The 15,737-nt window shown below is 38.2% G+C and overlaps 1 protein-coding gene across 6 annotated transcripts in view; it reads right to left on the bottom strand.

The window, feature by feature from the left end:
• Window positions 1–15,737, bottom strand: part of ablim3 (actin binding LIM protein family, member 3) — a 69,501-nt gene that overhangs the window by 15,359 nt on the left and 38,405 nt on the right. For 2 of the 6 annotated variants that reach the window (XM_026917390.3, XM_053235309.1), the window contains exons 7-13: window positions 9,638–9,725; window positions 6,641–6,771; window positions 5,569–5,724; window positions 4,169–4,198; window positions 3,925–4,054; window positions 3,372–3,470; window positions 2,761–2,811 (exon numbers count right to left, since the gene is read on the bottom strand). In XM_026917390.3, the coding sequence (XP_026773191.1) occupies window positions 2,761–2,811; window positions 3,372–3,470; window positions 3,925–4,054; window positions 4,169–4,198; window positions 5,569–5,724; window positions 6,641–6,771; window positions 9,638–9,725 (685 nt within the window). The remainder of the gene's footprint in view (window positions 1–2,760; window positions 2,812–3,371; window positions 3,471–3,924; window positions 4,055–4,168; window positions 4,199–5,568; window positions 5,725–6,640; window positions 6,772–9,637; window positions 9,726–15,737) is intronic. The other 4 variants (XM_053235311.1, XM_053235310.1, XM_053235313.1 and 1 more) reach the window with 3 other exon arrangements.

Below are 15,737 nucleotides of genomic sequence, written 5' to 3'. Positions count from 1 at the left end.
GTATAATATACATATATATATGTATATAAAATTCATTTATCCAATAAGGTATAAATCATAAAAAGAATAAATGTACTCAAATTACTGTTTAGGTTTATCATATTTTCAGTGTGAGAATACAGTATGATATTTAATATCTAACATTAAGACTTTTTTTTTCATAACCTTTTTATACATCTTTACCAAGTGTGCCAATAATTCTGGAGCTGACTATATCTGGAAGGTTAAATCAGCTGGATTATCCTCTAGGCATAAGCTAAGTTTATGTGTGTGTGTATACTGATGTGGGTACCAGTTAATGTGCTCTCTTAGAGACGAATATAAGCTTGAGTGTATCAGCAGAACATGTCTACGCAATAGGAGTCATATTACCACCACAAAAAAGGCTCTCAGCTCTATCATCACTAGACATGTAAGACATGTAAGAGAGGACTGCAGGGACAATATGAGCCTTTTGAGGCTCTTCATTTCAAGTATGATCTCAGTTATATTCTCAAGATATGGTCATTACATATGTGTGCTGTATAGGCAATGAGAAGTATTTGTTTCTTCAGACAGAGATATGGGGGTACGGTCCTGAATTACACATTATATTTCTAGAAAGTCACTCTTTTCCTTGGAGCCTAATTTCAATTGTTTCATGTTGTTGTGTAAGTAATTCTGTGTGGAAAATGTTATATCTTGAACACAGACAATTATCTGTTATTTACTCTGTTGACACCTAGTCATTTCATGCGTCTTGTAAACGGTTTATATTCCAATGAGATTTTAACCACACGCATTTATACTTTAGTTAAATGCATTTCCAGTTAGCCAGACTGAAGTCCAACTGCATTATAACACACAATATGCAAATCAGCTAGTAACACCTGACCACCAGCTTCTACTTATTTTATCTAAAAGTTGGCTGCTGCATCGTAAATCATGATTCATGTGGAATAATGGCATCAGCTTTAGCATCATAATGGACCTTGTGCATTATGATTTATACCACAGTGCTGTTAAATACTTCAGTGTGATTGGTCAGAAGGTGTTGATAATTTTTTTAATAACCGCATGCCTATAAGGTACTGTCAATTACAGGAAGATTTTTTATATAATAGCTTGCTCTAAAAGGTCTATGGCTGGTTAACTGCAATGTCTCTTACATGGTTTCATTCTTTGAAAGAAGTGACTGGCCTCTGAGACCAACATCTATCTAAAATGTGCCTCTGACCTCCTGAAGTCGTTTGATTTTTTTTTCTACTGGATTTAAATCTGTTTTAGATTTAAATGTCTCTTGAGTGCATATTGATCTGCATTTTTATATGGATAATCCCTTTCTGGATACAATCCTGGTACTCAAGATATATTAAATGTCCAGGTATAAACTGGGTCTTTGATCTTAATAAAATGTCACAAGCCTGTACTGACAATGCACAATTACACAAGCTCACACTGGGAAAAGCTACTATACAAATTCTACAAACACAAGGATATATACAGACAGGTGACTAATTAAAGGAAAAATAAAGTGTCTTAGTAAGGTGTTGGGGCACCAAAACATGCCAGAGCATCTTCAGTGGCACAGATTCTATACTTCTCTAGAGCTATACTTGAGAGATGAACACCATTCTTCCAAAAGATATTCCTTGGGTTGGTGTTTTGACAGTGGTCGAGAGCGCTGTCTAACACATTGTTCCAAAATCTCCCATAAGTGTTCAACTGGGGTGAGAGCTTGTGAGTGTGAAGGCCATAGCACATGATTTACATAATTTTCATATCCATTAAACCATTTAGTGAGCCCTCTGAAAAAAGACCACTTGCATCAGGACAGGAATGTTTTAGCACAGGATAAGGTGATCAGACAGAATAACTCTGTATTAATTTGCAGTTACCTTTCCCTCTAAGGGGAAAGGTGGATGAAAACTTTGACAGCAAATTGCTGCCCACAGCATAACAGGGCCATCATTTGTACCTTTAATTTGTCACCCATCTGTACACACTCCGGAGTGTCATGCAATTAAGAGGGAACAATGCATTGTTACTGCTATTCAAAGAAAATGGGTTCACATTTATGAAACTGTAAGAAGACCTTAATAAATGCCACTGAGACAGAAAAGGGTGTGACCTTTATAAGAGACAAATTATTTACGAAGCATACATTTTTATATTTTTATAGAAATAAGCCACTTAAACTTCATTTTGCTGGAAAAAATAGCTTGTCCACAAAGCTTCTCAACAAAGAGCCAGCCAAATTGCACAAGTGCAGGCAACTTTCACCTAACTACCAAATCACATGCACTCTATGGCAATTCTATTTTAGTAATGTTTTGCTGGTGGCCTTATTTCTTTTTTAATTCAAAGTGCAGATACATGGTCTGGGGTTAACTCAACAATCACGCAGCATCTTGTTCTTATAAACAGAACTCTCCATAATCCCTGACATAACCCAAATAATTCTAAAGCTTACTCTCCTACTGATTGCACCTTTCAAATCCTTATGGTCAAGATTCAGTGGTTAGTTGCAGTTGTCAGTATTCTCAGGTCAACTCGATCTAATTTTCAATGTATGTTAAAGGACGAAACCTAAACTATATAGTGCTCTGGCCATCTCTGCTTCAGACTCACAAATATAGAGTACACATCTACAGCACTGTTTTACTACTTTGCTAAACTGCACCGTGCTGTTAAACTAAAAGAATATCTAACACTAATCCAGCACACATTTCCCAGTGGCAAGAGCCAAGACAGAGGAACAGGGTGGGCCGAGAACACTACCATGTCTCTTATAGATGGGAGGCTTCCGGTAGATGTTAGGGTCTCCTGTTGCTGAGAAGAAAAAGAGAAGTGAGAGTTGAAACATGGAGGAGAGACCGATGAGGAAAAGGAAAAGAAACAGGATTTAAGATCATGTGCATTTCCTCTGCATATTCTGTGTTTTCAGAAAGAACTTGTGTGTTAAGGACAGTATAAACACGAGCTAGGACTGAACAAAGAGCCATCACCAACAGATGCTAATAGCATTCTGGCTCAGCATGATGAATAGAAAGGTAAAAAGCAGCGAATGATGTTAAAGCCACTGTCAACATATTTTTGTAATGTGCTTCTTAAAGCAAAACTGCATGTACACACTATTTTATGACTCAAGACTTGTGTGAAAACATGCATTGTGAAAGCTCTGCTTTGTCATTATTACATATTTTTCTAACAGAACTTGGCAGAAGTAGGTTTTGATTATAGTTAAATCATAGTTAGGGATATATATTTCTTGAATCTACCACTGGAAATGCTTATTAAATGATAGATCTTTAATATCACAGAGATTTCTTTTTACATTTAAACTGTGTTGCCAGGGGCTTTAAAAGCAATGGTGTGGCTTTGTGGCATACCTGGCACATGGAAATGCTTCGGCGCTTGATTCGTAGTGGGTGTGCTGGACCTGGCCTCCAGCTGCGGGTAATAGGGTGAGCTCCTGCCACTTTCAGTGCCTGTGCCAAACCCCCAGCCAATGAGAGTGACAGAGGCAGAGCATGAATGAAAAAAATCACCCCACCCTCCTAGTCATACACACTCTATCGCAGCACAGAGCTGGCCATCTCTCTGCTCACAAAATTAGCCTGGGATAGTATGGTATGCATTTCAGTAAAGGCAGGAAAGCTGTACTGTGCCAAATATAGCAAACTAAAACAAAAATAAACAGAAAAGCCAACAAGCAATGGAATGGTTATTATTTGTTTTAAAGCCATCCACTTACTGCTGATCTTGCTTATATTTCTTAAGTTTTAATAACTCCAGGAGAAATAATTAACATGCTTATCCTGTTTGACGCCAAGACCAGTTCATGCACATTTCCTTCAAGATGCAGCTTGTATATTTGGTATATGTACTGTATATCAATAGTACATATGCGCACATGCACATGAGCTTACTTCAGCGACTCACCATATCGGTAGTAGTGCTGTGGAGAGCGGGGCAGCACAGGGGACATGCTCTGCCTGCTGTAGGTAGGAGAATCGATATAGCCAGGACTGGACGACCTCCGCTGCCTCAGATCCAAAGTGTCATACATGTCCTACCCAAACAAACACTGTTCTTAGAGAAAGCAAGGTGTGCTGTTTACACCCTTTCTGTATGGAGCATATTTGAGCTTATTCTATATTAGTGAATATAAGGAATGGTTTATTACCTGAGAATAAGGGGAGAGTGTGCCCAGCGACTGTGGAGGTCAAGAGAAAGTCAGAGAGACATACAGACACTAAGTTAAAGTCACATGCTAGGTTTAATGTGATTGTGTCGGACTGCTTTTCTTTAGATGTGTTTTTTGTGTTTAAATACCTAGCCCATACTTACTCTTACATCCCATCATCATTAAGTAAGTTGTTTCCTGCAGTCTCAATTTCCCACTCACATCAGAAACTTTGGTGGTGAGAACAAAACAATCTCCAGCAGATAGAAGGAGCATGTCTCATTCATCACCAGCCTGAAAGTAGTAAAGGCTACTGAAAGGCATTGTCATTAATGTACTGAATGAACAGCACATTACTGAAATGCTTCTGCTGCAGATGCATGGCTGTCAAGGACAGATACTATGTGTCCACAGTCGACATATTTATGAATTATTGTAAAATGAACCATTTTGGAAAGTGCTGACAAAAAAATTCTACAGCAACAACAGGAGTGAGAATAACACTACAAGTTGTAGGGATGCATTGATAACACTGCACTTCTATCAGCAAATACTGCTTAAAATACTAATTTAATTTTTCTTCCCCCCAGATTTTGTCCCTAATATAGTCATGGCCAATTCCCACCCTGCAGTTAGGTCTCCCCTATCACATGACAGCTAGCTACCAGGGAGAGCGAAGGCTATCACATGCTTCCTCTGAGACACGTGAAGCCAGCTGACCATGTCTTTTCGAACTGCTGCTCATGCAACATCAGGGGGCGGCGTAACACCACTACCCACCAACGTCCGTATACATGAGCTCACAGATGCCAATGATTGGCTAGTGTCACTTTGATTGATAGGGGAGAGAGAGTATGCCTCCCTTCCCTCCCTGACAGCATGGCCAATTTTGCTCTCTTGGACTCCTGGCCACAGATGGCTGTGGCATTATCAGGATTTGAATACTAATTGAACATTTTGAATACAAATTAATATTAAAATTATGGCTTATACTCCATGTCATGAGGATTCTTTACCCTTTCAGAGTGAGAATAATAGGATGCAGGATCAAACATTATCCATTCTATATTCAAGAGATGTGGAACATCCAAAATTGGCAATGACAGAAGTTTCATATCGATGCATGCCAAAGAAGATCACATACTTCAAAAAAAGACATTTTTCTACAGACAGATATGGTGATTCGGTTTCTACAGAGAACACATGCATTTATCAACTTTGCCTACTCGGTAATCAGCAAGCATTGAACAGACACACAGACAAGACACAGACCAAGGCATGTTGGGAACACAGGGCCAGGCTCTGTTAAGCTACACTAGTTGGAGTTAGCTGGTCTACACCTATAAGTGGCATGCTGGAGAGAGACAGAGCACAGAGCTAAAGTGCCACTAGGGCAGTACCTCGCCGAAGCTGAGGCGCTCTAGCCTTTCGTCCGAGTAGAACCTGTAATATGGCTCATAGGATAAGAATTCAGGCCTCTGCAGATCGTAAATGGCCTTAACCTTAGGCAGTGCGGCCAGATCTTTGTACTCTAGGATCTCATTCTCCACTCTGGCCTGAGGAAAGGGACACAGGACAGACATACAAACGCACATACACACACTCACACATGTCAAAATGCAATGAGAACAACACAAACGCTAATGTCAAAAACAACATTGTGCTTCATTGTAGTAGTGAGTCTGAAAGTTCTATAAGCTCTCACTCCTCATGAGGCTGCCAATGTTTTTTTTTTCACCACATAGCAAAGAAAACACACCAAACTCAAACCTCGGTTGTGTTCAGCATGACACAATCCAAAAAGTTTGAACATATGCCAGAAATAGATCTGGCATAAGTGATAAGGCATAATTGATGCTTATCCATCACACAAAGGTGGGAACTATTTGTCCACGTTACTTCTAAATCTGTTTCCCATCATCTATAGCAAGTTGAGCTGCCAATTCTTCAAAATATTTTCATGTCATTTTATGCTAGATTTAAGCTCCAGGTCTGTTCACAACCTCCCATACAAATACACCAGTAAAATTATTTTGGTATATCCAATATGCCTTATCTTGATGTCAATTTTTGTCATTATAAAACTATTTATAGAAATAGACACATTTAAGGCAGTAATAAATCTCTGCTTGGGAATAAATCTGCTAATAAATCAGCTGCTTGGGAATCTTCCTGACTGTAGGTGTGGTTGTGTGTCTCTGGTATAAATGAATGTTTCATATTCATAATGTCCAATCATTTTTAAAAAATCTTTATTTTACCTAGATACTCTCAGGCCAAAATGACCTAAGCATGCTTTCTATCACAGAAGTAAAAAAATTAAAAATTAGCCTAAAGTAATATGTTACTTTTAACATTACCAAATATTGTTTGCACATCATCTTTCATTAGATGTAAATCTTTGCATTGTACTAAAATTCGAAAATGAACATGAAAATTCCTACACTGGGCAAACAGCAATTATATACTTACACAGATGACTCGGCTGGGTGAACTGATGCTGGATCCTGGGGGTGAGATGGATGTCTCTGACATGCGTCGCACTCTGAGCTTCCTCTCTGCTCGAGCCGCCTGCTTACACGCAGGATGCCAAACCTCAGAACCTGAGAGGGACAGATCACATCCTGACTTACACACTCCTGTTTAGGATAAAGTTCAGTAGTGTAAATCATGATTTAGATGTATGCATATGCGTTCCTATGTTTCTCGCTCACTAATTTAATATTAATACTTGATTACTGCTTTGTGGCATTGCTGTTACTCATTAATCTTTATGCAGAACATCTCAACCAAATGAAGATTGTTTTAGCATGTTGATGTTTTAGCACAGTGTGCCCAAGCCCCACCTTTTCTCTTTTTTGCACATCAATAATGCTGAAAGCTGATGTTCGCTGATTTGACTTCTAAACACTATCACCTCAGAGCATGTTGACTAAGGTGTTACACATTAATGCCGCTGCCTCGTAATCTCAGGGTGGCTGAGTGAAACAGCAGTTTTAGTATGTTACACTCTAGTCAATATGCCACACACATATACACACAAGCAGTGTGTGGAATACTAATGCTTATACCACAGAGCATTATTTACGTATAACAGCACAGGTGGTTCTGGCTGTAACATGAAAAACAGATTAATATTAATGTGCTCTGTCAGGGATTTCCTGCAGGAAACGCTCAGCACACTTAAGCAGCCCGTAGTGCAACAGCATGTGCTTCCATATTGTCATATGTTTTATTTACATTGCCATGTGTGTTTTTGTTTTTATTCATGTCCCATCTCCTCCCCTGTATTGTCAGTCGTCGTCTCCCAAATGTGTCATGATTAGTCTCACCTGTTCACAGTTACCCTTATTTAAACCCCTGTGTCTTTGTCCTACGCAAAGTATCGCTCAGTGTTTTGCTGCCTGTCTACAGTCAGCCTTTTGTTTCTGTGCATGCTATGTTTGTTCTTGATCTCGTTCTGTCTTTTGGTTTTGTGTTTTTGGATATCCCCTTGGCATTGCTGCTTGCAGATCGCCTGACCTCTGGCTGTTTCCTGTTTTTCATTTGCGTTTTGGATCTGTCTGCCTGGCCTTTAATAATGCCTTTAACTGCACTTGCATCCGTCTCCACTTGCCCTACATGACATGCTCATTGTAATATGTTATTGTTTCTGTAGTAACAGGCATTACACAGTAACAGGCATTGTGCAGCGGATGGTCCTAATAATACTAATAATAAACAGATTTTTTTTAAAAAAAAGCATGTGGTTTACTAAAGTAAAACCTGTAATCATTGATGTTGTGATGTTTTTTGTTAGGAGACATTTATTTAACCTTTATTTTATAACATAACATTTATGGTTGTTGGCACTTTATAACAGTCTTTGCGAAGTTTATCAGTACAGGAAAGTCTTCAAGACAGAGGAGTTTACGCTCTCTGGTAAAATAACAAGCTGCGTTTTTGCAGAGACATAGACACAGAGAGTGAGAGAGAGAGGGAGAGAGAGATCAAGCAAGAGAGAGAGAAAAAGATATAAAAAAAGAGCAAGGCTGGTGAGGTAATGACTGTTTATCGCGGCTATAACATAAGTGAGAACAGGAACAACATTAAATCTAACTATAAACCGTTAAAATGTGCAACATTTCGTACCTTAATAAATTAAACGATGTAATCATTTGCAAATCGCTGCAGTATAAGCGGAATAACACAGTCCAGACTTTGCTGTTATATGAAAATAATGCAATCCTCTTGCACGTCATGCTGCATCACTCCTCCTCGGGCATGCATTATTTTCGTAGAACAGCATGGTCTGTCGTGTATTATTCCTTACTTAGCACCTGCTAGGAAAATGTTAATGTAAATTATGTTTATGAGAGTCTACAAGCGGAAAAACCTACTGAAAGAGACATTAAGTGGCAGACAAATTAGATTCTATGAGCATAAACATGAGACATCTAGCACCAGCTATATCTTTTAAACCCTATTCATAATATTTGTCACCTTAGGGTTTAATTATAGGTTACTTTAAAGGCTTTTCTCTAAGCCACCATGTTTCTCCAACAGAGTTGGATTAATTCAATTCAATTTTATTTGTATGGCCCTTGTCACAAAGCAGCTTTACAGAAATATATAAATTCAGGATATAAGTTTTAAACTTATAAATTTATCTCCAGTGAGTAAGCCAGAGGCACGTTTGCCTTGCACCTTCAGGGTTGGGGGTTCGATTCCCGGACCCCCTCTCTGTGTGCACGGAGTTTGCATGTTCTCCCTTTGCTTAGGGGGTTTCCTCTGGGCACTCTAATTTCCTCCCCAGTCCAAAGACATGCGTTGTAGGCTGATTAGCTTCTCTAAATTGTCTGTGGTGTGTGTGTGTGACTGTGCCCTGCACAGGGTTGGCACCCTGTCCAGGTGTCCCCTGCCTTGTGCCTCAAATACCCTGGGATAGGCTCCAGGCTCCCTGCCACCCTGTGCAGAAAATGGATGGATGGATGGATGAAATAATTCTACTACTTATAATAATTATACTACGTGGCCAAAAAGTGCAACTGTGTAAACAGGAAATTCATTATAGTTTTGACATGAAGTCTATTTTGTTGAAGTTATCAACTATTCACTGATGGAGACTTGAGTGCAAGACTGCTAATATCCATTGCAGTCCAGAGCCATTTTCATGGTTTTTAAGTGGTACTGTCCTCAGCAGCAGTGAGTGATTTTCAAGTGATGAGAACTCCAACCAGAAGTAGGACATCAATTCCAAAGGGCAGAAGGATTCACGATCAGTAATAGATAATTATATAGGGGCCAGGAGGAAATCCATAGACCCTTTTGAATTTGTAAACACATCCTCCATATCGGCTTTTTGGACTGTAGTGTAAGAAAAGAACTATCTACTGTTGTATGTCCTCTGATTACATTTTTGTGAGGTCCTTAGGATCTCCAGACTGAACTGATCCTGCCTTCTTTTAGTCTCTTTGGCTGTTTCCTCACCTGTCAGGTACATCTCCTCTCCTTCTGTAAACATCATCTGACACCGGGCACAGCGAGCACACGTAGGGTGATAGTGCTTCCCTCCAGCCTGGAGAAGAAAAGAGAAAGGGAACCATTATAATAATAAAAAACCCATTCCTTCACTTGTCAAACCTGTAATATTTTTAAGTGCTATACTGATTGCCATAAACCTCGGCATTACGCATTGACTATATTTCAGGATCTGTCTGTCATAGACCCCCTTTGAACTTGATTCCCATAGAGGCGAACATCACATGCTCATGTTTGATTTTACTCAATTGTAACTATTCTATGTTACTCCTTGATTCGTTTCTCTATCTATACCCTGCTGTTTGTAGCATTGCAAAGTCTTATAGTGCAACTTATTGTCATTAATTCCAATCTTTGTTTTCCAAGTTCTGTGTCTCCATGTACTTCCTGCTTTTGACCCTTGCCGGTATCCCTTGGTTTACCCTTATTTGACGTTGACTGTGTTTTGACCCCCCACTACAAACTATGATTACAATTGTTAGACTTGCTCTAATAAAGCGCAAAATGAGTTTATACACACTTTACAGTGATTTTGTGTAAACAAACACACCAAATTTCTGTTCTGTTTAATTATATTTTTTCCAACTAAGAATAAGACATCATCAACACAGTGGCACTTAGCAACCTTCTTGATCATTGTCAGGCATCAGTAATTGATGAAATCCTTCTAAGCCTAATGATATTGATAATGAGCCCAGTGAGTGCCACAAGGAAACATTTCCACTCAAGCTTGTTCTCACTGCTTATAAATTTTAAATTGAAATAGAATGTACTTATAGCCTTATTAGCTTTTCCTCCACTTTTCCACGGTCTTAACACTCTATAGACTCTGCAGGGACGAGCGGAAGTGCTGATTTTGCAGGAGAAAATGTAGAGAACAATATATGGAGTAATACCTGATTCATTACAAGCCAATACAGTTTCAGAATGAGCTTTTTTAAAGCTTGGTTGCTTTTTCTCTTTCAGAATATATATTGTATTACAGTGTCTACAATTCCATGTTACAGCTTAGCTATTTCTGGAATACACTGCTGTCTTTACGGTGTCTGAAATTTCACACTTGGAATTCCACAATTACGTTTCATGTGCGTGTGAAAATGTAGCACATGTGGTTTAGGTATTCAGTCAATGGATTATTTCATACATATTTCAGTATGTTTCTGAAGCTTGCATGTGTGTCTTCTTTATGAAATACCACTATAAACTAACTGCTGTGTGAAAAAGCAGATGTGCAGAATGGAACCTTCAATGAGTGGCTCCTGTTTACTCAGGCTGCCCTGTGAGTATCTTTAATGACATCTCACGTCTTATTCCCAGCCGAAAAGGAAGCCACGAGCTTCTGCTTTCCTGTGCAACACTTTTCCACTCTTTCAAGAAGTTTAGCCTGCTATGGATCCTCAAACTAAGCATTCTCCAAAAATGAAAACAATCTGAGGAAAGACTCTGTGGAACAGATATACAGAAGGTGGAGGGTGTGGACAGCAAAATGTGGGCCAGTACAGGAGTTTAGAAATTACAGAGTTGGCAGTCTCAATGCAAAATCTTCCAACAAGTTCGAAATTCAACAAGTTCAAATCAAAAAAGCAGAATAAATATACAGACAGGGGACCATTCATTAAATTTCATTAAATGAAAAACTGATGGGTCTTTTATGAGGTGGAGGGCATTTTGCTAGCATGGTTCGAGTCCAGTTGTCCCCTTCAGACTGTGAATATTTCAGGGGAGCGTGCAGATGAGGGGTGAGATGGAAAATACCAAAAATTAAAATTTAAAAGTCTGTATCAAACCTGCCAACCTTTGCACATTTTGCACACAAGCTCTGCATTTTAACTTTGGAGTATGCTGCAACACACTCCAAAATACACCAACAGAGCTGTCATTGTTTTCATAATAAAAATGGCATATAAGCCAATCAACATTTGCACAGATGGTTTGAACTGTCTAATATTAACACTCTCTGGAAGCCCTGCCCTTCCCTATTTCACACTAGTAATGTTTTGGCTCATGCTCACAGTGCTAGAAAAATGTAATGAAGTGGTGCACTCTCTTTCTGTCAAGGTAAATGGAACATTTTTTGAGTTCACATAAAATGGTTTAAAAAAAAGTGGCATTTTTTGACCAAAGCTTTTGACTGAAACAAAATTGAAATAGATTTACAACAAAGTGTCTAATCTAACACTTTACAAATAATGTTAATGGTCATGATAAGTGGACAGAGATTAAACATGTGCTCTGTTTGCTTTTATCCTGCTCTGGTCAGTGTTCAGAAGCTTTCAAACAGTTTGAGTCAGATTCAGGGTTGTCTGCTGTATTGTAATACTCTTTTTATATGGTTCTATTTCATTTTATTTGATTAATAACAGGCAATAAAAGCCCTGGGCAAATGGGATGACTTGACCTGTTCATAAAGTGGATATAAAAATTCTACACACCCCTGTTAAATTTCAAAAGCCATTCCACAGGTTTTCTAAAGGATTTAGATCTGGGCTCTGACTGGGCCATTCCAAAACATTGTTTTTCTTCTTCTGAAGCCATTCTTCTGTTGATTTGCATTTGTGATTTGGATTGTTGTCATGCTGGATGCTGACATTTTTCTTCATCGTCAGATATCGAACAGAGGTTTGCATGTTTTGTGACAAATATTGGTATTTGGAGCTATCCATGAGTCCCTCTTTCTTGATGAGAGCCCCAGTTCCAGCTGAAGGGAAGCAGCCCCATAGGATGATGCTGCCACCACCATGCTCCACTGAGGTGGGTGGTATGGTTGGGATGATTTAGACGGGCTTGGATGTTTATTTCATGAGAAAGGGCTTCCATCTAACCACCTTACCCCATAGCCCAGACATGAGAAGAATACAAGAGTTTGTTATCACAAGGAAAAGTTTGACTATGTCTGCCTTCGAGGGAAGCATCACTGTAAATCAATTCAAGTTCTTCTGACTCACCACCTTTATCCTACGAAGAAATGTTTCTATCCTGATAGTAGTCTGCTCCAGAATGACCCTGCCCCCATCCACAGGGCACAAGGGCTCACTAAATGGTTTGTTGAGAATGAAAATGATATAACCATGATGCTCATCCCTCCTGTACAGTTACAGAGACTTGAAGAATCTATGCCAAGGCACATTGAAGCTATTTTGGCAGCTTGTGGTGGTCCTTCTTACTAAGACACTTTATGTAGTTTTTTCCCTTTATATGTCACCTTTCTTTACATTAGTCTTTGTCCTACTAGCTATAAATAACCCAACATGAACTCCCACTAGACCGCAGAGCACTTTACACAGCTACTTAGAATCACACAGAGTGTGTATGTGCTTGTACACATACATGGATATGAGATTTGTTTAAATGTGACACTGTTAAGCTTAATCAGCTTGGAACAGTACATATGTGCTTCCGAATCATATCATTGCTCTTTTGTTTGTACTTCAACAGCTACCTCATAATGTTGATATCAGTTTGCAAATGTGTCTCACACTACATCTTCTCTCTCTCTCACACACATTCTTGCTCTCTCTTTTTCATATCTTCTATAGTGTTTTCTATTTCTCTTTCATCTCAGAGGTCTTTGTTCTTTTTGTCTTTCTATAATGCATGAAAAAATAATAAAACCTTTCTCAGAGGAAAATATATTTATGCTTAAAGGTTACTCCTTATTATCTTAGGAGATTTAACGGTGTTCCATTTAAGTATCAACTATGCCACAAATGTTTCTCCTAAAATTCCTTAGGAGAAATTAAAAGAGACAAAAAAGTGATGAGATTTTTCTGAGATTAAAAGAGTCAAAACAGAGAGATACTTGAAATCACCAGATTTCAACACATGATCACAGGGTAAAATGCTTTACAGCTAGCTCAAGTGAGACCTTGTCAATTTACACTGTGTGACCAAAAGTATGTGGACACTTGTCCATCACACACATAAGTGGGCCTTCCTCAAACTGCTGCCATAAAAATGCTCTACATTTCCCTTCACTAGAACTAAGGATCCTAGCCCAAGTCCTAGTCCTTTGGCCATATAGTGTATATTAAGACATAAAAGAAGTAAAAATATGGTTAGTTACTGAGTAAAGCTATTTTACAAGTGTTAGCTGAAGAGTTGCAAAGTAAAATCAAATTAAAACAATATTTGAGTATAAGGGGTTTGAAATACAAATACAATTTAAAATGCTTGATGAAATGTATTCTGAGTATGCTGATACACTAGATTAAAGCTTGCTCACATGAAAACTTAATAAATAATTTAATGTGGACAATAAATAAGTAGACCCAAGTATTTAGCATACTCAAATACTCTTCACATATTACTTCATACAAAACTAAAATAATAGTTTACTTGTCATCTAGTGTACTTCTCTTCAAGTAAATGTACAAATGCTGGCATAAAGTACACACGTATGTTCTTCTCCAATTAGGCTACTTTATATAGCATATCAAAATTTCACCTGACATGATAGTATGTCTAACATAAACTGTACATCTCTCCAAATATACAGTAGTATACTTGTAATAAACTTGTTGAGAGAAACAGAGTGTATAATCACACAGGCGTGAGAGAGAGGTTGATATTATTCTAATATTTTATGATATACCTTTCCTACTAAGAGGAAAAATGATTCAGATTTTAATTTTTATCTTTCTGAAGAATTAAGGCATTTATTTGTTCTCTAATTTGGGGTAAAGCTAGTGAATGATAATCAGTCACTTTATCTTCATTGTAGAGCTTGTATCATTATATAGTTTGGCAGGTGTTGAGCTAGAGAAGTGATAGCCAGCTAGTGACTAATGGGAGGTGACTTCCTCCATAAACTTGTATTTCAAACTCAGTTATATCGGTCGAGCGTGATTCTGCTGATCCGTGTCCTTTTGACCACTGGTGAGGGTTGTATCTAGCACGCTAACTGAGCTATCTGGTTAACGCAAAACATTTTTGGCAGACTGGATAACAAAAGAACATCTGAAAAAACATCAGAAATAACCAGGTGTTATATTTTTGTACCCTACACTATATTTATATTTTTTGTTTATGATACCACAGAATGGTCACTGTTTCAAGAGCATTGCTGCTTCATCAGGCAATCACAGTAAGAGTTAACTAGCTAAAAAAAAAAGACAAGCTGGCACAACCCAGGCTACATTCTTCTGCAAGTAGCTTCTACCACAGAAATTCCAATCTGCGTAGCACATAGTGATGCCAAATCATTCCCTTTTTGTGCAGTGTTTTTCCCTCTCAGTGCTCTCTCTCACTGTGTTCACACATTCAATATACTCCTTCCTGCTCTTTATCTCTCTGTCTCTCACTGCCTCATTAACTCTCTCTCTCTCTCTCTGTGTTCTCCTTTCTCAACTCCTCTCCCCTGAGTCCTTTTCGATGTTCTCTGTTTATGGTAATGCCAATAAATGCCTGTTGAGAGTGTGTTGGAGAGCTGTGCTTCAAAAAGCAATTCTTATCCCACCGTCTCTCTAGACTCCCACACTCATCTCTTCATATTTAGCGTTTGATCTTTTTATAGCCGTGTCCTACCTCAGGCCAGGTCCAGATCAGTTTGAACATTTTCTCTGTTCCTGAACAAACACAGGAACTATATGCACACATTGTTTAAAAAAAATCTGCAAATTGAAGGAGAAAAAACATAAAATGTGACATTTCATGTTTTTAAAAGAAATGGTTTAATGATTATAAAATGAAAATATCCTCAATTAACAACTAGCCTTTAAAATAACAGCAGTTCTCAATAACTGATAAATAAAAGTCTAAATCTGTAATGTTAGCATATTTAGCACTCATTTAAAATAAAACAGAAAAACGGACTTACACATGAATACTTGCCAACATCATTCTGTAATCTCATGTATTACATTCATTTAACAAAACTGTCTAATTTAAATTTGTTTAAATTGTAAAGGAAGCATCATAAACCTCTCAAAAATCATGAAGTGAAGAAAAATTGGCAGGCAAAAATAACTTTATGACCTTGGATGCTTATTTTGGACTGCTCAAGCTCTGCTATCTTTTTGATAATATACGCTATATGGTCAAAAGTATGTGG

Source organism: Pangasianodon hypophthalmus, chromosome 7 (genome assembly GCF_027358585.1).
Source record: "Pangasianodon hypophthalmus isolate fPanHyp1 chromosome 7, fPanHyp1.pri, whole genome shotgun sequence".
In the NCBI taxonomy this organism is placed as follows: domain Eukaryota; kingdom Metazoa; phylum Chordata; class Actinopteri; order Siluriformes; family Pangasiidae; genus Pangasianodon; species Pangasianodon hypophthalmus.
The sequence above is the reverse complement of the archived record's forward strand: the minus strand, read 5'-3'. Positions and strand labels throughout refer to the sequence as shown.